Here is a 22,333-nt window from a genome sequence, read left to right as displayed (position 1 = left end):
CACTTTATATGTGAGGTCACACGTACGCAGTTTAATCCCATAATTTTCTTACAGGATCACAGAACTTTATGAAAAGAGACTAAATGTACTAATGGAAGAAAATTACCCTCTGGGAATCTGACAAGAGATCAACAAAGTTTTTCCATCATGTAATCAAATACTATATAGGTTTTTTTTTTCCCCAGAGTTCGATGAAAAGATAGAAGCAGGCTTTGATTATACTTTTAACTATATAGAGCAATACTATAGGAAAAGTCTCACTGCATTTTACCCACCTGTTTTTGGACATACGTAATGCTCTATTTCCCCTAAAGATATTATAAAGGCAGGAAAAACATTCTTGGAGAATATAGCATACATTACGAGTGAAACAGGATATGACAATTTAAATACAAATCTTGGAGGAAAACAAACAGTGCATTGGATCGACTGGAAAACATTTTTTACTCCCAAACTTATCTGTGAAAGTAAAAGGTATATTGATGAACGTGGGAATAAACAGATAGAAAGGTATGAATACAGACTGTTAAATCAATAAGGGGGCATGCAAATAAGTAACAAAAAAAGACTGATCAATTATCAAACCAGCTGGGGCCTGATCCTCTTCTCATGACATAAAATGTAAATCTAGCATAAATACAATGATCGCTGCGTTTTCCAAGATCATCTGTGAGACGTGGGGCTTTTAATCAACAGGTGGAAACCTCTGCGTCATGTTCTCTGGACTATGGTACACAGGAGATGAGACAAGACTGCTGTAATGGGCTCTGTGAAGTCTATGAATCAATGAGTACAAGGGGAAATCAAGATCCTACTGTCTCAGATTAGAGAGCCGGTAAGACCATGGTTCATTTTATTTGCTATAATTGTGTAAATTAAATACTGTTGGAATGCATGTAGTAATTAATATGACACCTGATTAGTTCAGGAAAACATTGACCACCATGTCTTAAATACTACTTACAATGCATTTGTGGAGGAAGAAATAGAAAAAGGTAAGTTAACCTATTGGGCAGACTGAGAGTGGTTATTTATTCCTGTTTCCATGTAATAAGGTGCTTTTGTTTCAGGAGTAATGCTATGCTGTTCAGAGGCACATGTGTTAAAGTTGAGATACACTTACAAAGTAGCCTGTTCCCAAGCTGGAAGGAGCTGAGCTCTGCAATAAAACACAAAGACAAAGTGGAAAGTCAGTGATGGTTTTTAACACGTTCCAATCCACATAGCTCATTACCAGCCCTTTCCAAGCTTTTCATCACTACATCACAGCACCAATGTGCTGCCCCTTGTCATCTGCTACTGAAACAAACACGGTGTTGCTTAATTTTTCCCTTTACATCTCTCAACGACTCTGAGATGGTAACGTGCTATTTACTGAATTCCAAGCTTCTGCGGTGGACGTAATTGCCAATTTATTTGACAGGCAGCTGGGTAATGAATTAATGATGGCATTTCGCCCTGCACTGAGACTAAACAGACACTCATCAACCAGCCTCCCTGACATGCTGACATTCAATGCCCTGGACTCCAGCTACTCAGCTTTGTGGCCACAAAGGGGCAGGCGGGAGGGGGAAAAGAAAAAAATGTAGACTGACTTCAAAACAAAAAGCCCGGTGGGTTTGGATGACTTTTTCAGTGTATGACCTGTTTGCCAATTTATTCCCGAAAGGCCCTGGTTAGTACACACATAGTGCTTTTCTAAAATGAGACATTTTGTAAACATAATTAGTAGTCTGAAATGTAAAGAACGCGTGGGCACAGAGAAGCCGCTTCAGTCAATGTACCATTTCCTGGAGAATGCCGTCACTACAATTTCCCATTTGGATGTCCACATTGTTTGACAAACCAGGGATTTAAAAGAAAAGAAAAAACAAACAAATATCTACAGTGTGAAATAGATCTCAAAACTCAAACCCATAAAAATAATTAAAACTAATATTACTACCATGGAAAATAATCAAAAGGTTTAAATGCTTAAAAAAATGCATCATGAAATTCAGTTTAAGTGGGACACGATCGCAACCTCTACATTCACAGGAATTAAGGAGATAAAGGGTTTTGTTTCATTAGTTTTTCATCTAAGCAATGGGGATTACACAGCAGGTTCTCTTAGAGACATGGTGAGAGACCTAAAACATCTCAGTCCTAATCCAGGTCACTGGCTGTTACATTAAAGGGTGAAGAGCTCCCAACGCTCCAGACCTATCACCCGAAACATTTCAAGCCAGGCCAGTCGATGGACAAGGAAGCAAAACGCAGAGGATAATGCTCTGCTGAGCAGTGGGTAGTCCAGATGACCAGTCTTTAACTCCTAAAGCTCAATTCCTGTTTCTGTTCCTTAGCACAACCTCCCTTCCAGTAATGACACAGCTCAGTGTGGGAACTCTGAGAGGTTCCAGGAACCAGGAACCTCACAGGGGCCCCAACCAGCCTTGGCAAATCACTGGAAACATGCAGAATTTGTACGGCTGTAATCCCTGTTCTGAGACACTATTGCGGGGAACCCTAACAGCAAATTCTCTCGATTTCTGATCATGGAGTGCACTGCTGACATAAAAGAAAACAAATCCTCACAAGGGGCTTATTGGGATCTTTTTACTGAACTCGGCACAGCAGAAATAGCTTGTGCCAAGATATTTAAAATTAACAACAAAATCCATCGCAAATAATCAGAATATTACTGTGTGTTCACCAAAGCACTACTAAAAAGAGAGGTTTAGCGAGGTTACACACATATAGGGGAAGGCCTGATGGTTTAAGACATTAGAAGCTAAAGATTTAGCAAGAGGAAATCACCGTGGTAGTCCTAAGGGTACCAATATCATAAAATCAACAAACTCTGCTGGGACATCTTCTATGAACAAACAAAAGTGCAATGGAAATCTGGAAGGTGTGTGGTTCCTGTCCCTTAACACTCTCTGGTGTGGCTACTAAAGGACTCAAGATCTGCAGTCTACAGATTTGGTTATTAGTGTGCAAGGGGAGTTCCACAGAAATAAATAAATAAATACATAATTTCTTAAGTCCTTCTGGGCCTACTCTCGCTGCTCTGGGGCCTCAAGCTCCCTCTGCCACCATCATCCCCAGCAAGGCCCACGTGGTCCCGGTGCCGATGTCCCTGAGAGCGCCTCTGCAGCAGCGCCCGGCCGCGGTGCAGGGCAGCGGCAGCGCAGATCTGGGCACACAGGGCTGCGAGGCCGCTGGGCCCAGCCTGTCTGCTCGGCTTTCCGCTGCGTCCCCGTGACCACGCAGCTGGGAATGACCTGGTAACCACCACTGCACAGCCATCACGCAGCCCGGCCGCCGATCCCACCTCAAAAGGCCCTTTCATGGGCCACATACAAAGGTTTTGTGAGCGCCTGCAGCCCGCAGCTCAGCGACACCCAGGAGAGAGCACATTTCAGCACATTCCAGTTTAGTATCTAATGCATTTATTTTCCGGGTAAAGCACATCATATATACCGCTTTTCACTTTACTCGTTCTGCTTTCTGCTTCATGCCATTTAAATTCTTTTAATTTAAGCTAGAGATCTATGCGTGACGTACAACACGTGCAATCATTGTAACCACTTTTGTTTAAGCTATGTACAGGCACCAATCGAGTCCCACTCTTTCACTCACAATTTTTAAAACTTACTTTACAGGCTGAAAGCTCCAAAGTTTGCATTCTGCATCTGTGTGTAATTTTTGTCTGCTTTTTATTCCAAGTTTTGGAAGGATCAAGTATCAAAACAAAACAATAAAAAGGAAGAAAAAAGAATAAGCAAACAAAATATTTCCCACTGAGTATTTCCATTCCTTCAAAAGCAATGCTGCAATGGCTATGGAAGGACAGTCGAAACATAGCAGTCAAATGACTTTCACTGAAAAGAAACAACTGTGCATTTTCAGGGAATTTGAGTTTGCTGGATGGAAATATAGCCCTTCACACATTGCATGCTGCATATGGATAGTACATATTTTTAATTGAAGTAAGAAAGACTGTATTGCACATGCATGAATGACTAAGTTAGCTGTGTTGTGAACTGTGTTTTGACAGAGCATATAGGCTGAAGCAAGGGCTATGCAAGAAGACAGCTTCTCACCTTTTTTGATAACTCCCAATAGCGAAAGGATCCTACTACCCAGTGCCCAGCCTTGGTACCAACTGATGAATGTGATACTGTGTATGCAGCATCTTTACAAGCCCATGCTGAGTCGTGATCCTGCACTGGATGGTTCTACATCTCTTATATAAAGTGTGCCTATAATAGAGGTAATGGTTTCACTTTCCGAAACCCTTTGCAAAATTCGACATTAGATATACTATTTGATATTCACACAACCACCAGCAGAAGCCTGCATCAGGTGCCCATCAGCAAAACACAAGTCACTTGCTTAAAATTACCAGGGTTTTGGTTTTGTTATTTTCCTTCTGCCTTTTTTTTTTTTCTTTTTTTTTTTTTCCTTCCTTTCTTAAAGAGAAGAACTTTTGGCCCAGGAGCAAAAATGTAGTAACCCTTGTGTAAGCATTAGTTTATTGTGTACCAAAGAAAATTACATCCTTGAGGTCTTGGAAGGCACAGTTATACCCATTTTGCATATATATTGTGCATTACTTGGGGAGCTGGGTGGGGAGAAACACTGTGTTGTACATATTTGTTCTGGCTATTGTTTATGCAGGTCTGACTGAATGAAGGAACAGTGGGTATCATTTCAATTTCTGATGTCAACATCAAATTACTTATTTAATTTCATGCCTGGCGAAGCATTGTATAGCTACACGCAGAATCATTTCACTTCATTTGTTATGCTGTGTTTTCTTGGCGATTGGCTTGCCTTCCAACTGACAGCTTTAATTACGACATGAATTTGATTGCACTGCCGAGGAATTAACATAATGCAACAAAGCATTTAAGCACCCAACCTTAGACACACAAACACACACATACACACCCTCGCATACACACACACACACACACACAAAGAAGCAGCCACTGCAGCTGATCAGCTTCTGGCACACACACACACAGAGCTTTGCTGGTGTTATTCCACTTTAGATACAGCCAAGATTACCAGGGATATTCTGGAGAAGGACAAGTACGAAGGATTTCAGAGCACATAACTCAAAGATTGTTCCTCAATTTGTCTTTCTTTGGGCTCGCTACAGAGGTGGGAGGAATGGGAGACAGAACTGAAAATCTCGTATTTGAGGCCAAAGCCGTGAGCTGTCCACAGGATTGCACTGCTGGGGATGTAGACACCTTTCTTCCCAAAGCAGACAGCAAGAGGCCTGGTGGGCAGGTCACTGACACCTCACTGTAACCTATTCTCAAGAGCAAAGTACACAACACAGTAGGAGCACACAGCTACAAAGCACTGGGGAAGGGGCAGCACTCATGAAGGAGTGTGTCAGCTTTGATGAGAGACCAAGATGAGACCTTTAATGTAGGGGACAAATGGGAAGATTCCTGTGCCACTCCCTATTCAAGAACTGGAACAATATTCCAGACAGAAAGGTCTGACTATTTCTCCTGGCTTGTGATTCCTTCCTTGCTCATCAAAAGCAAGCAGAGGCCAGGCAGTCCACGTGTCTGTTGTGCAGCAAGAGTGGAAAACCTGTGCTGCCTCCCAGATGACGACCACGTGTGAGAGGCTTTTACTATTCATCCCCTCGCTGAAAGCCTGCAACCAACACCAGAAGCAGCAGGCTGGGCTGAGGGTGCCCAAAGCAGCTTGGCATCCCTCACCCATCAGCGCAGGCTCCCACTGCCACTGCATCGTCATTACCAAAATATTGAGCAAGGTTTGTTTCACGGACATCAGATTTCTAACAGGACTAGCAATGACTTTACAGCTGAGTGTGAGCTTCAGTTTGGTGATAGATGAGGAATTTAGGAATGTGCACCAAAGAAATCTGTTTTTTTTTAAATTTGTTTCTGATTAGCAAAGAGGTGGTTGAACCTCTGAATATTCTGTGTGTTTGCCATCTACGTTAGCTGTCATTCTCATGTTTTCCTCAAGTAATCTCCTAGCTGCTTTGTAAAACATGGCTAAAAAGTACCCCATGTATTCTGAAGTGGGAAGACTCAGTTGAAAATAAATACATACGAAAGATAAGGAAAACAAGTTGACTGAACTCCAAGCTAAGGGGAAGAGAAAGTGCTGCCATCTTGTCTCCAAGCAAAATCTCAACAAAATGAATTCTACTACTGGCAAGATTTTGATGAGATTAAAGTGACTACAGCACCCTATATATAAAGGAGGAGCAGCTCTCCAATTTCTCTTTTAGGCCCCTGGAGCTACCTCTGCCCATAAAGGAAAAAACAAGTTGTCATTCCAAAAAACACTATATAGGGGAGAAAGGCAGAGAAATGGGTTTATGAAATTCAAACAGGGAGATGTATTAGGGCACTGCCAAACGCTTGCAATGGAGCATTCGAGCAATCATTATCCCTAATCTAGCAGAGGTCAAGTTCTCTGCTAATTATGTTCTCTAGCAGAGGGCTGTGTGCATGTGTGTACACATGTGTGAGATGAGGACAAAGGAAGGAGTTGATGGAAATCAGTCTCACTGCATTGCATCTGACAGGAACATAGGATATTCCTCTTCCTACTGTCTGATGCTATTTCAAGCCTCATTATGAGAAAAGTCTCCTGTTTAACATGTCTTTTCATTGAATTATCTTCTTTTCATTTTTGACCACCTCTCTTGCAAATGCTGCAAATTACCTGCTTGGATCTCATTAGCCTGGAAAGGAGTCATCCCTTGTAAACACACTTTGCATCAATCTGCGTTATCCAAGGACTGTAGGTACATTTACAATATGCAGAGTTGAAAGATACCTGACAGGAGAGGGAATGAAGCCACTGACATGTCAGTTTGCAACTGGATATTCATTATACTATCTCGCTCATTCTGCATCTGTCACTAAGCTATCACTTAGGCTCCACATTAAAGCTCATGAAGCTAACATTTCTGTTTCAACAGCTTACTTACAACTAGGGATTTGAAAATTGATCATCCACCTAGAGTATATGCACTTCATTCATTATACATATTTCCATGCAGTAGCCATGCTTCATCTTACAATGTTGTTGGGCTACATCAGTGAAGATCCATTATATTTCATGTCCAAAATTTGCTTTCTGACCTCAGGGTTAATCTGTCTGCAGTATTTTGCATTTTTGTCTATCTTCTGTTGAGTACACAACTGTCTGCATATTTTTTACTGAGAAAATAGTTGCAAAACCAGAAAAGGATCTTCAGAGAAACTTACTATAGTTTTTTGGGGGACAGTAATTGGTAGATATCATTAGACAACTCACTCCTTCAAAAGATATTATTCAAAATAACTTTATTAAGCTCTTGATGTATCTTTGTGCATAAGAGGGCAGTTCAAGGCGGGCTCACCCACAGCTGGAAGTGGAAGTATCAGTACCACGTTGTAATTTAAAAACATAGGGTGTTTGTCTTTGGGAGAGAGAGGAATGCAGAACAGTATTTACTCTTCTTAACTGAGAGTCTGGGAAAGGCCACCACACACTCAGACAAGATGAGAGTTCTGTCATGCATGTTTTTCAAATCTCGACTGAACTGGCAACGCTAGACCAGAGAGACATGCTTGTATTGCAATGAATTATCAAAGCATGAAGGAACTTTACTTATTAAGCAAAACATAAATTATGTGTAACATTTTAAAATATACATTTTCACATATATTTAGGAAACCTTCTTTCTGAGCAACCTGTGAATCCCTATTCTCTCTTTCAGGGGCACTAGGGAAGTCATATTTGCTCTCCACTTCCTTTAATTCACATTAGTGCCAAGACAAAGGGACGGTATTATAAAAACACCAGAGAAAAACTGTATTTGATCAGTGGAAGGGGAACCAGGACTCTGCTCGCACTGCCAGGTCTGGCACTACAATGCTATAAGCTGCTGGGGAGCTCAAATAAGTCTGAGAGCTCCACTCAGTACACTGCAAGGCAGTGAGAAGGCTAAGTTAAAGCCATGTTTGTAAGGAGCTGTGACATTTTTTGCTGGAAGGTGCTGTGTAATCGTGAAGTTCATTGCAGTGACTTCTCAGCTGCCATGGGGCTCAGAGCAAGCTCGGATGGCAACAGTGACAGGCTGACGGTCAGCTGCCTTCCCCTGCTACCTGTACAGAGCATTTACTTACTATCTCCTCTGGTTTCACTCTCCCAAAGATGTCTTACAGCCCTGAGACTGACCTCACCTGGCAGCCACGAAGGGCAGGCTCTGAAGTGTCTAACTGAATGTACCCATAAAGGTTGGCTCTGGGGAAGGAACGGACCTCCAAAATGTGACAAAAGAATGAGGAAAAAGAGCGCTACAGATTTCACACCTTCACAGAAAAAGAAAATAAAAATCAGGAGGCTGTTCCAGTGATAGACACAATTCAGCAAGAACTGCTAGCTGTGTGCCTTCAGGCTTAAATCTGCACAACGAAATATATCCTTTACAAAGGTATTTCTTTTAATGTCTGTTCAATTCAGTTTTATTGGATTGGCCTACAGAGGACACCATCTGGTATCTGTCATCCAAATCTACATGGACATGCTATCGATAAAATCCCCATTTCCAAAGCATGGGTTAGTTAAAAGTAGGGCCAGATTGCTGGCTGATACAAATTGGTATGACTGATGTAGCTATCCATGCTTTTACCAGCAAAGGATTTGACCTACAAAATCCCCAATTTAGACACTCTTTTGGGACAGGGCTCTCTTTATATTCTGTGTTGTAAAGCGTGAAGCACAGAGGACCCAGAGCCATGAATAAAACACTCAAGGATTGTGATGGTACACATAATAAATAATAATCTAATTGCAGCAACAGAAAGATTTCTGTAGTTATTCATATGTCAGAATAACTCATGAGTGTCATTCAGTGAATGGCCAGCATTCTTCAATGGAGAAAAAGGTTCTCCGCAGAGCTGCCATCTTAGGATCTTCCACAGCAGTTTAGGTAGAGCAATAAAGGCAGAGCTTATGCTATTGCTGGCCATGTTATATCAATTCATTATATATAAATTAGCTGAGTCTCTCTAGACACTCTAATACTTTTCATAAAGACAGTATTTAGACCAAATAAATACATTCTTTTCCTTCCCCACTCAGGGTAAGAAGAGGCCATCTCATTTCTCAACTATGCAGAGCATTTTAACTTCATTAAATGGCCTTAAACTATTTCAAAATGAATGTTTTCAGACAGACAGACATTGTACCAAACTTTAACAAGTTCATTGGATTGGGGCAGGAGACCTGAATTACCTCTTCCTCTCCCAGCCCCCCAAAGGGAAGGGGATTTTAGCAACCATCCCAGCAACTAAATCCTGTTATGACTTATACCCCTCAGAAAACTACGCCAGGGGTTAATCAGAGCAGTATTTGGCTGCAGGAGTCTTACTTACGTCACTGAGTCTTTCCCGAGAGCTACTTCGATGGAAACCTTTTGATTCCCCACTGGCACTTTCACTGTCACTGTCTCGGCAACTGTTTTGACCTGGCTTGAGCTGCAGAGAAAAGAAAAAAACAAAGAGAGCAAGAGTTTAGCCTGGTTCAGGTAAGTCCCCTTGTCCACTGCTCTTCTTTGACCCAACCCTACACAAAGCAGTGGTGCTGCAGCACTGCCACGGGCACGGAGCAGCCCTGGTGCCAAGGCAGCATCTCGGCGAGACCACGGATGTGGAGAGCAAATCAAGGTCATGTGTGTGACAGCAACATCCATGTCCCAAGGAAACGACAGTTTAAGACCTTCATTTTGGGAACCTTTAGACTTTTCAAGTTATTTACGCCATTGATGCAATTTTTAAGGTTACCATCGCATCGAAGCGCACACACAGAATCAATCCATCCCTCATTACAGAGTGAGAGCATGGAAGATCCAAGATCAGTGGAAATCACCCCAGGGGAAAAAGCAGCCATCGCTCTGGGGAGACCTATTGCTGGACTAGCCCGTAATAACATTGCCTGGTACTATAAAAAATTCCTGACTGACCTCAATGTTCATAAAACACTGTGATCTATTTAATAGGTATCAGATTGTTTTTGCCTTTCAAACCAGCTTTAATGAACTTTACTGGCATTTTAATAAATAAAAAACACAAAAAAATTACAAACTATATTTTCAATACAATTGAGAACACATCTGCTTTCTCTTACACTGCGGATTGTGCAGGTCAACACAACAGCAGCATACTGAAATGAACATTTATTTTATACATACGTTACACACATGTCCACGAGCACTTACATACAGCAAGAGGAAGATATGAATTACATCTACTGCAATGCTAAATATGTATAATTGTTTTAACACGTCTCTCCCTATATTTTACATGAATGTATTAAAATTTTGGTTTAGCCTTGTTGATGCTTTGTTCAAACTTCCTGTGAAGACTCATTACTCCATAATACTGGCAAAAATTCAATTTCAGAAATTTGGATTTAAAATGGCATATGTAAATACTGGCAGCAGAGGTAAATGCAGAGAAAATACTTGGTGAGGTACCTAATAAATTATTTTATGAGACACCTACTACACTTACCAATACCAAACAACTCCTCCTAACTTATTCTAGCTATCAATACATTCATAGTAATTTCTATTCAGACTATACACATAGTATATCACACTCATCTCCATTTCATGACTGGAGACCAGAAGTTCCTTCTCCATAAACTCTCTCCAGCAACTTTTTTCACCCTTTCTTCCATGTCTTCTCATTTTTTCCAGTTCTCCCACAAACATGCTGCCCAGGCACACACAAAAACCCACACAAATTCTCCTTTATAGGCACCCTCAAGCAAGACATACACCTCTGCTCTGTTTCCAGATATACATTCCCACCCGTACACACTGTTCGCTCACACAAACTGCCTTTCTCTCCAGGTTCACTGAAGGAATGCACAAAGCACCCTCACCCTGATGGTTACCATCAGTTTCTCCCTACCCCTATGAGGGCAAATTGCATCTGCACATTTGGTATGTGTGCAGCTTTACCTTCAGCTCTTATTCCCCTCATTAGTTAAAGGCAGCTTTGGGTACTCTCTACCAAAGGAAAGAAAGAAGAAAGTACATAAAACTAAAGGCTCAGACACACAATTGAGTTGCAATGCACGAGCACAACTGCAAAAAATAGCACAGGTGTACTCTCAGCTCAAAGAAAATGTAACATGAGAACTGCAGCTATTTGTCAAACACTTACAATTTAATAAATAAACTAAATATTCCACAGCTCAGCCAGAAAATCTGAAGTAAAAAGATTTTTATTTCAAATAGAATGGTTTATCAGTCAGATCTAATAGATCTAGGTAGCACTTTTTTGGAGGCAGAGGGGAGGATAACGAATTCAAGAAGTCTTATACTTCATATATATATAACTCACAGATCTTATCTAGGACCACTGTGTACTGTAATTTTATGGTTTCAGGTTTAAAATTTAACCACCCAAAGGAAAATGGATCAAGTTTCCCTGACTCAGTCTTTTGTCAACATCCGCTCAATGATGGAAAAACTCTTATTGTAACCAAGGCCTGAAGAATTTTTTCCAGTCTCAAATTTTATTTTTAGAACCTCACTTTATTTTGTACACAATTTCCACACATTAGTTATTTGCTAACTAATCATAACGGCTCATTCTTTTACTTCTTCTACACTGAGAATTGTAAAAGCTATTTACAGAGAAGAAAAACCCAGCAGGTGTCATTTTTCTAGCCACAATTTACAAGGAATAAGAGAATACGACCAAGATATCTGAGCCTGAAACTCTGTAGGAACAAAGCGAACTGCATAGACTAGACAGCAAACTCAGAAGTAAGTCCAAGTTAAGATTTATAAGCTTTCCATATTTTTCTTTCTTGTTTTCCAAGTTGAGTTTCTCCATGTGCCAAACTGTTGAGGGTTTACATTTTATTCCAAAACGCATCAATCTGTGTTAAATTAAAAAAAATAAAGCATGGAAATGTGCCCATTGTCTTCTTTTAAGAACCTAAAGTTACACACAAATGCACATGAGAACACTTAATGTGGATAGGCAATGGTTCATTTCAATCTACTCGCACAGATTCAATCACTTAAAATTAAAACGATGTTGAAATAACATAGTGCTGCTAAAAAAGGTCTGCAAATAAAAGCCTGGATCTTTAGTTGCACTGCATGCATTTGGTGCCTTACTCTGGGGCACATGGGAACCCTAAAAGCAGCTTCCCCTTGAAAATGCAATTGTCCTTGGAGAAAATTTAGAGTTCAACATTGACAACAACTCTTGTTCCTGTATCATTCCTGTCAGGGTACCCCACGCAAAAAGCAAAGCCAGCATGAAACTCCCATGATGTCTACTCAAGTGTCTCACTGAGCTTCTTCCCACATTAACGCAGCTGTTACTCTTCTAATCTGCACTAAGAGAGGAACGAAGAAGGGTTTGTAAAAAGTGCGTTTGACTCCACGCTTTTACTTGGATGGTGCGAGTGAATTTATCCGTGTAGGGAACCATCTAAAGGGTCTCACAAAGAGGAAATACAGACATTTTCTAGACTGAAAGCACAAAGCCCTTAAAACACAGACTGTTGCTGATTCACAACAAACTTGCACAGCCTCAAGGACTCCCCAAGTGTAAGAGATGGGGTATGTGCAAAAAAAGTGATAATCACTGATTCGAGTCCATTTGTCCTGGCTGAATGGGATGGCGCCAGGACCCTGGTGCACACCCATGTCTCCAAAGGTTTTCTAGGAGGTTTTGGTCATTCTTAGCATCATCACGTTGTATTTCTGGAAATCTTTTATTGCACTACAGAACTTATTATTTTGTAATGCCTTTTAAATCTACTGGAGGATACTGAAAGTCAAGCAGAACTGGGTAACTAGATAATCACACTCCTTCTATTAAAATTAATTCAGGAAAAGGAAAAAAAAAAAAAAAAAGATCTGGAAGGATGGCTGCAGGCTAAAGCACTGGGCTGGAACTCAGCAGCTGGTTTTATTTCTGATTCTTCACCACACCCGATTCCCTCCCCAAAAAGTGAGAATAACGATGGGTCTTCCCTGCTCTCCAAAGCTGGTCTATCTAGAGGGGTTTTTAAGCAGGAAGAGTTTCCCAGTGGGGGACCACAGAGCACATGGCACGCTATGGACCCTGATAATCTCCCTCACTGCTCTGGGAGTTACTGCAATAGCAGCAATGGTTTCCAATGGTGAGGTGGCTCCACTGCCAAAGCGTATTAAAAAAAAAAAAAAAAAACTAAACCCTGACAAAACCTGCACTCACCTGGGTTTTTATTCTTGCCTTTCATGCAGACAGGAGCCATACGAATCCTGTGTGCTTTAGGTGTCCCTGCCCAGGTGTGGGCAGCGGGACTGCAGGAGCCTTGGTGAGGAGAGGCCAGCACCAGCCCTGCAGTAGCCCCCAGCACAGCCACAGCCCAGACCACCAGTGCAGCTGGTGGTGCCTCCATCAGAGAGTATTTTAAGAAGAGCAAAAATGCCAGAGCACTTACGAGTGAGGGGAGAAAAGGGTGAGAGAGTGCCCTGCACCCAGCCAGGTCAGGGGTGCAGGAGGGAGAGGAGGTGCTCCAGGAACCGGAGTGGAGATTCCCCTGCAGCCCACAGAGAGATCCCGGCAGAGCAGGTAGATATTCCCTGAAGGAACTGTGTCCCCTGGAGAGCTCACGCTGGGTGGATTTTCCCTCAAGGAATCATCACCTCTGGGAGAGACCCATGCTGGAGCAGGAGAAAGGAGCTGTTGCAGACAGACCACAACCCCCATCCCTCTGCACCACTTGGCAGGACACAGAGCAGTAAAGGAATGACATTGAGTTGGGGGCAGAAAGTATTTAAATTTTTTTTTGTTTGTTTCTCACTATCCAACTCTATTTTAACTGACAATAAATTAAATCCGTTTTCCCCAAGTTGAAGCTGTTTTGCCCGTAACAGTAATTGGTGATCTCCGTGTTTTCAACTTACAGGCATTTTCGTGTAATTTTCTCCCCCAGCCCTGCTGAGATGGGGGAGTGTGAGAGAGCGACTGGGTGGGAGTTTGGCCCTTAGCCAAGGTAAACTCAGCACACCATGGTTTGGTGAAAAGCACTTACTGCTCATCAACTGAGTAAAAAAAACTTCAGTCACATCCCCGCTGCCCTGCAGGGTAACACGAGATAGATGCAGAGCTGGAAACTGCCAGGAGGGACACAAAGAGCGCAAGGGGTATTTTTCTCTCTCATGAGATGCGTGGAGAAGCGAGAAGGAGAGGCACAGGGATATACAACACTAAGAGTGACCATTTGAAGAATTAAAAAGGAGAGAAGGACTAGCTCAGGCCTAAAGGTCACCAAGAATCCGGCCAGAAACTGCTAAGATTATGAATAAACCAAAATAGATGCAAAAACATCAACATAAAAACTGCTGTAACAGGAACTCTTCTTTCAGGGCATGGAGAGATTTTCAGGTAATTTGAAATCTAATGGAAGTATTGTGACAGTGGAAGTGTACACTGAATATTCAGCTGTGTCCAGGGAAAGCAGCTCTCTGCTATGCTTCCTTCTGCATTCCAAGTTAAAGGATGAAGTAGACCTAATATACACGCTTAGGAGTACAACAGTTCTACAGGAATAGTGCTGTAGTTACTACGTTCGTCAGACATTTCTGTGAAATGAAAGGATGGGGGGGCGTAAATCATAAAACATTCCTAAGGATAACCCATAACAGCATGGCTCTTTGTTGCCTTTTGTCTTAGAAAGGTAAAGAATGAAGGAAAGATAGTCGATCACGTTAAGAGGTGTAAGGGAGAATGAAAGGGCAGCTGAGCCCCAGACTACAGGGAGCATCACCCTCTCATGACCGCAGATTGCTTTGCTGGATCCCTAAGCCACTTTAGGTAATTCCACAGTAGTGGTGCCTGGTTAGCACGTAACAAAAAGCAAAATAAATAAACCTACTGAGAATTTAGCAAAAGCCTTTTTCACAGAGCTTATATATCATGTCAGAAACACCCTAATGTGGCTCTTCTGAGCTCTTTTTTTTAAAAAAAAATATATTTTAATTTAAAACCCCATACCATTTGGCAGCAGTAAATCTATAGTACAGTTTCGAGGCGTCTGAGTTTCCACAGCATATTGAATTAAAGGATTATTTCACTACTACATTATACTTTAAAGTTATGAATACTAAGACTTCTCCCTGTTATAGCACAGCCAGCAAGCTGAGCCTTTCCCAGAGTCCTAGAGGAAGAGGACCTGCTCCCCAAGGGATGCACAGCCCTGCAGTGGGGATGGGAATTTTAGGCTTTCAGTTCCGCCTGCCATTCTTTATTTATACAGCTTTTGCAAGGGCTAGACAGTCCAAAACTCTTCTGATCCAGCTCCTACTAAGGTGAATGTATTCTCTAGCTCAGATCTGCTGGAGGACAGACTCGTACGTGTGACATCAGCAATGCTTCCTGACTGCAGAAAGCCTGAACAGATATAGGCCAGTCCCAAACCCATGACAGTAGTTGGTCCTGACCAGGGTGACAGCCCTACACAGTACAAAGACATTTCTACCTGCTCCTTCTGAACACAGAGCTTGCCTGCACTAACTCTCCAGGCTTTTCCCAGCAGCCTGAACTCAAGCCAGGATCTGAAGATGTGAATTTTTGTCACTACTGGCAGTCACATACATTTCCCAAATGCTGCACACACGGATCTAGGCAGAAGCACTGGCAAATCAGGCAGTTGCTGACGAGTGCAGGCTGCTCTGGGTGGCCAAAGGCCAGGAAGCATCGGCCACCTCAGCCTGTGAGAAAAGAGAAAGCCCAACTGAACCTGGTGGTATCCCAGTGAACAGGTTGGGCCGCCTCAGCATGATTTATCCTGAATCCATCTCTGTTTCTTCAAGCTTAGCAAACAGAAGGAGTTTGGCTCGCAGCACAGAAGCAGGAGGGAGGGTGCCGGATGGGTGGGCAAGCCTGCACCCACTCCCATCCCACATGGGCTCCTTGGCACTGTGTCAGGCTGCGTCCTCTCAGCTCCCGGCAATGGTGTGTGAGCCACAGGCTCAAGGAGGGAGCCAGAGCAGCGGGCATCTTCATATGCTGGTGTGAGGTGGGGTGATGGGGAAGGGATGGACCACTGAAGCCTCTTCAGCATGAGATGTCTGCTAAGTTGATGCGTGTTCAGCACTGGGAGCATCTCCAGTACCCAGCTGTGGGGCTGACCCAACCAGCTCCCTGACTGGCTTTACCCGTTTATTTTTTTTTAACATGAATATCACCACATGCTCCGAGGAGACTGGTTTTGATGTGCTTCTAGGCCCAAAAATCTAAGTGGAGTTCCCACTGACCCCCACCCACTCACCCAGGTGGAAAATCCATCAGCAAATTAAAATGTATATCAGAGCATCATTTTACACTCAAATGAAACATATTTTTCCCTTAAAAATCTGTTAACTTTTATTTCAAAACATGACAATTCATGTTGAAGTGTAATTGGTTTTAAACAGTGGAACAACTGAGTAGAGTATAACACTGGTGGCTTAAAGGGTGATTAGTTAAAGGGTGCTGCTTTTTAAATTCTATCTAGAATAAATAAGAAAACAGCTTTACACTCTTCTGGTCAGCTCAGCTTTCACACACATACATCACAACAGCAATGCACTACAGCCTTGTCTGTGCTACTCAGACACACTAGCGCAGCAGTTAACATCCACTTTGTGAGTACTGCACAAACACAACCTAAGGAGCCAGCCCCTGCCCTACCCAAGCGCACACACACACACACACACACAAGAAGTGTCTTCCATCAGCCAGAAAACAGCAACACCAGATTAAATGTAGGATGGAATAATTGATTACAAAGAAAACATATTTTATCAATGACTGAGAACAAATCTGGCTGTATGAAAACAAATAAAAGGAGAACTGCATAGCAAGAAAAAAACAACAATGGAAATCAAGGCTTGTTTCTTGTGATTTAAATAATAATTAACAGCTGTCACTTAAATACTTTCATTTAAACCTATTTTGGTACTGACATAAGTTAGACAAATACTACTTATACAGCATTTACATGTCACCCAGAGCTTTACAGATGGTTCAACACAAGAGCCATGATTCTGGAGCAAGGCCTCCACACTGCATTTCTAGCAAAGCCATGTTCACCACCACAACATCTGCCTGAGTAGCTAAACAGACGACCAGCACAAGGAAAGCAAATCAGAGGTAAGATAATGAGGAAGAATAATATTTACGATACACAAGTTGAGGTGGTAAATATGAAAAAAGAATTCACACTGTGTGTGGACTCTGAACAGTGTTAATACAAAGATATTTTTCACACCGGAAAAGAAAAATCTCATTACCTAAGAGATACAGTAAAACTTTAGGAGAGGCTTTCTGTGTATGTCTTGATATATAATCTTACGACAACCAATGCACATGCTCCAAGAAATTGTCAGATGCTGAGGACCAGGGCCTACATGCCACCCCCCTGGGATCTGACACCCCTAACAGAATATGAAGCTTTATTTTGCATACGCGTATGGTAAAAGTAAGGTAGACCCACAAAGACAAGATTTTATCTTTTGTTTCCTTCCTGCCTCTACTGAGAAGAAAAAGTAATTTTCCCATTCCAAAATTCTTTTTATGAAAAACCTGAATAAATGCACAAATATATTTTTCCAATTTCCTGTTGACAAAATAATCTAAATCTAATAGAACTTCAACAAATAACTATAAACAATTACCTAATTAGCTCTATGATACAGAACAAGGGTGTTTTTAACTTACTTACTCTAAAGCACTGATGGTCATTTCCTGCTGCCTTTGAGCTGGTCCAGCGTCTGCTGCTGCACCGGCTCCATACACTGGAGCAGAGGAACTCATCCTCTACTGCCTTAAATGGGGGAGATCCTACTGAAAGAACAGAGCTACACCCCTCTTCTCCTGGGGAGAATTTGGCTATTTAGCATTGTTATTACAGAAACACCAAGTGATCGTGTTCTGCTCACAGTAGAAACAGCAGAAGCAACATAGGCTAAGAATAAATAGCATCCTTGCCAAAGCGGGGGTGGGGGATAAAGAGAACGGGCATTTATTTCCAGATCCTCTTCTCCTTCATTATATGCTTGGGCAACCTTAGATATATAGCTCACAGAAGGTACTCTGAAGTAGCTCTGTAGCTCTATTTTATCTAAGTTACACAGAGAATGCAGCCCATCATTTTTTCTGTGCTGTTTATACAGAAATCAAAGATAAATTTGGCATAAACTCATCACACCCCAGAATCATACATACATTATACAACATATAAAGTGTAACAGACTTGCTCTGTTCCCCAGCTCCTGTTAAGAGCGGGATGAAACAGCAAGCTGTTGGCAATTGCAACAAATGAAGCGTATTTCAGCACACTTTAAAAGCTGAATTGCGAAAAAATATAGGCTTCTTCTGACCCTTTGCATTTTGATGGTTGCACAGTGAGAAATATGGCCTTTAAAATTACACCTTGCAAAGCACTCCATTGTACCAATCAATCTCCCAGAGCAGCTTCCACAGCACAGGCTCGCACCGCGGAGAGGGACGAAGCGCGAGGCCCGGCGCCCCCCAGAGCAGCCGCAGTCAGGGTGGCATCCATCTGCCCCTCCCAGTATTTACTCAGTCCCGCTGCTGAGCTTGTTTGCATCCCACCCTGGATTGCCAGGGGTGTCCCTGGGCTGTGCCAGGGAAACCAGCCTTTGTACTGCTAAACACCACCTCTGACACCCAGCTGCTTTAGTCCTGCGCCTCTCGCTGCCTGGTACAAGCGCTCCACCCTTGTCCGCATGGATACACATCCATGCACCTTCTGGCACAAGCCTCATGTTATTCAGCTGAGGGGTGCCCCCTTACAGAATCTCAGAATCCTCTAGGTTGGAAAGGACCCTGGAGATCATCTAGTCCAACCGTTCTCCTAGCACAGTTCCCACCTACAGCATATCCTTAAGCTCTAAATCGACCCTACTCTTGAACACCTCCAGGGATGGGGACTCCACCACCTCCCTGGGCAGCCCATTCCAACTCCCAACAACCTGTTCTGTAAAGAAATACTTCTTAATATCTAGTCTAAACTTTCCCTGGTGCAACTTGAGGCCATTCCCTCTTGTCCTATCGCTTACTACTAGGTTAAAGAGGTTCAAACTCAGCTCTCTGTACCCTCCTTTCAGGTAGTTGTAGAGGGTAAACACCCTCTCTATACTTCTTGCTTCTGTTTTATATCTCCCAAAACCAGATTTTAAGTTCTATGGGCACAGACATAATCTTTTAATAAAGTTGCATACACACCCCACCCCCACCACCCCCCCAAGCCCTGAGAATACCCTACAAGGAGCAGTGGACGCCAATGGTTTCCACCAGGGACTGGTTTTGGTGATTCTTTTAGACTTGCTCATTTAAAAAATGGAGAATCAAGGCGTCTGTTTCACCCCAAGTTTCTGTGTAAGAATAGCCATTTCAGAGCACATGGCAATGATGACTTTCCGGATCCTTCTTCTGGCTTCAGTAATGACAGTCACGGGGTCCAGCTTGTGGCCTCAGGGACTCTGTCCCAAACTCAGCCCTGGACTTGTGAGGAGTTTCTTGTTTCTGTTGTACGGAAAAGGTCAGGTGAGGTAAGAAAGTAGAGGCAAACACTACCTTCGCTTTGAATCTCCAAAAAGGGGAGAGGAGAACAGAAATACTACCCTATTTATCCTGGAGAGTCTGACATCCAACCCCCTGAGGACTATTGCCTGGTCTCTGGTTGGCTTTGAAATGTATGACTTACTGGAAGAATACTTAAGAAAGAAGATAAAGTGAATCACATGATGGAACAAAAAGCAAACAGGCCAGGTTGAAAATTCTTAACAGCACCTCAGCTCTACAGCTCTCTGCAAATTCAGCTAAAGAGCCTCCATCTGTTTTAATGAGGGGAAACATAAAACCAAGGTAGACTCTGTAGAGTTTCACTTGTTTCAAGCCCACAGGATGGTTGCTCCTTATGTGCAAAAGAGATGCAAGATAGGACGAGACCTTTTGGGAATATCTAGAGATATGAAGCAACTCCATGAACTGAACCCGAAAAAGACCAGAGTGACAGTATTTGCTTGCTTGAATTGAATCACAGGTACCATCATCCTCTTTCTCCTCAATGTCGACCACAAACCTGACACCCAGCTAACATTAGAGAAGTAAATAAATGTCTTGAAGGAGGAAATATCAGTATTCATGGATGGACCTCAAGATGCTTGCCACTGTTTACATAAAAGAGCCTTGTTATTTCATAGTTCGATATAAGCCCAGAATAAATATTTAATAACTTGGTTGCATAAATAATGATTTGAAGGTTGAGCTATTGGCTTAAAAATATAATACTATTTTAAGCCGTTTAACTGGCCAGCCACATAAATTATTCAAGATTTAAAAGTCATCCTGTGGTCTCTGTACAAGGAGAAAACTAGGAAGTTGTAACTATAATGACAAAAGCAGGGCAAGATCAATCAAACCACATGATCTCTAACACAAACAAGCAGCAATTAAGCAGCAATCAAGACCAATATGACTGTGGTTGATGTCCTTTTATGCCAATACTCTCAGTCCAGAGAGCAAAACTTAATAATGTTTTGCAATTTATCAAGGGAACCATAACTCTGCTCTCCGTGACTTGGCCAACAGGCTATTATGATAGTATTTCTCTATAATTTAATAATGTGAAGGGTGGGGGGGGGGGGGGAGTAAAACCATTCTGACATATAACTCACATCTATACATATTGTATTTTCCCCTTGCTTTCATGATAGAAGCAGAAGTCATAATAATATACCTCAGTACCAATTTGTTAGCAAGAAAGGGGAGCTGAAGTATCTGGCAAAGAAAATCTATTTGAAGAAGCACAGAAGGGAAGGGAATGAACCATCTGAATTCATTAGCAGCTGTCATTGATGTGGAGATGAGTTTAGAGATGAAGAGAAGCTAGTCATCACAAATAACTCAGGAGAAAAGCAAAGGGAGGAACTGTTGTTTAAATTGTTTAAATCTGGATTAGCTTCTGATAGATGGCAAGTTGCCACTTAGAGGAACCTTTGTGTTAAACGCTCCACCTCTTTGGAGGGAAGCTCTTTGAACAAAATAAGATATTTCAGCATTTCGGGCTGCACACAGGTTGCCGACAGTCCTGGGTGCTGCTCTCTAACACCAGCCTGTTTGGCACTAACAAGTCACAATTTTCTGGTCCCTGTTCACAGCATTTCTCCTGATCAAGGAGCCCGACCCTGCTGTTACCCACTTGCTCCGGGCGGCTTGTCCCCAGAACCCTGAGCCTCCCCGGGCTGTACAGCTGCAGCTGACACCGGGGCTCTGCAGGGAACTGAGGCGGGTTAGAAATGATCAGATTATTTTTTTCCTCGTTTCCCGGATTGCTTCTAACCAGGGTGAGTTCTTCAGTTTGGCACGATGAAGGAGGCAATGGTGGGAAGGGGTGGCAAGGACTCAGGCACTACCAGGAAAAGAAACGCTGAAGAATTATGTCCTTAAACCACGGTTTGACTTCATGTCTTAAATCTTGTTGAATTTTTGCCCTGGACTAACATAATAAGAGTTCCAACTGGTCTGAAAAATCCAGAATGCCTTCAAACTCCTACCAATACCAGCTTGTGGATTTTTTGGCTTTCCTCTACATTATTTTTGGATTTTTTTTTTTTTCTTTCTGCTTACCTCTCTTCCTTGCTCATCCTAAGAAATAATGTAAAATATATTGGAGCACATGCTTTCACCTTGGACTACCTTTGCCCGTTGAAATAATGAGTCCTCCTATTTGCAAATGTCAAAAAATCTCCCAGTATATCTTGGGGTCTGTCCCTTGTCAACACTGACCAACGGTGATTTAATGTTTGATAGATCTGGTAAACTGGTTGCCTCAATCCAAGTCCAAAACCAGCATAATTTCCAGAAAATCATTCTGCTGGCTAGCTTTGTTAGCCCTTGTATTGGCAGCCTCCACAGACAGGCAAGGAATCAGGGCAAGATCCAGTACCCACTGGGGTACTGGGGAACCATGGGGAACCACAGGGAACATTTCCACTGACTTCAAGGGATACAGAATCCATTTAGGGAACTGGGTGTCCACTGTAACTACTTGACAGACTATTTCTGTACCTTAAGCTGATAAAAAACCACCCAATTTAACTTCTCTTTCATACACTTTAAAATTGTACTAAACTTACCCATCTTGAAAATATAGCCATATACTAGGTAAGCAGATTTTATTATTGTTTTAAGATAAGTGCAAAAAAACCTATAACACAGGACTACTATCAAATTATGGTTACTTGAATTAATCCTCATTCTGGCAT

General features: G+C 42.3%; 1 protein-coding gene across 8 annotated transcripts in view; it reads right to left on the bottom strand.

Moving 5' to 3' along the window:
* The window catches only part of AUTS2 (activator of transcription and developmental regulator AUTS2), a 788,413-nt gene that overhangs the window by 424,861 nt on the left and 341,219 nt on the right, over nt 1-22,333 (bottom strand). For all 8 annotated transcript variants that reach the window (XM_074923165.1, XM_074923167.1, XM_074923170.1 and 5 more), the window contains 2 exons: nt 9,414-9,515; nt 1,124-1,159 (listed from right to left, as the gene is read on the bottom strand). In XM_074923165.1, the coding sequence (XP_074779266.1) occupies nt 1,124-1,159; nt 9,414-9,515 (138 nt within the window). The remainder of the gene's footprint in view (nt 1-1,123; nt 1,160-9,413; nt 9,516-22,333) is intronic.

This window comes from Athene noctua, chromosome 19, assembly GCF_965140245.1.
Source record: "Athene noctua chromosome 19, bAthNoc1.hap1.1, whole genome shotgun sequence".
In the NCBI taxonomy this organism is placed as follows: Eukaryota; Metazoa; Chordata; class Aves; order Strigiformes; family Strigidae; genus Athene; species Athene noctua.
The sequence above is the reverse complement of the archived record's forward strand: the minus strand, read 5'-3'. Positions and strand labels throughout refer to the sequence as shown.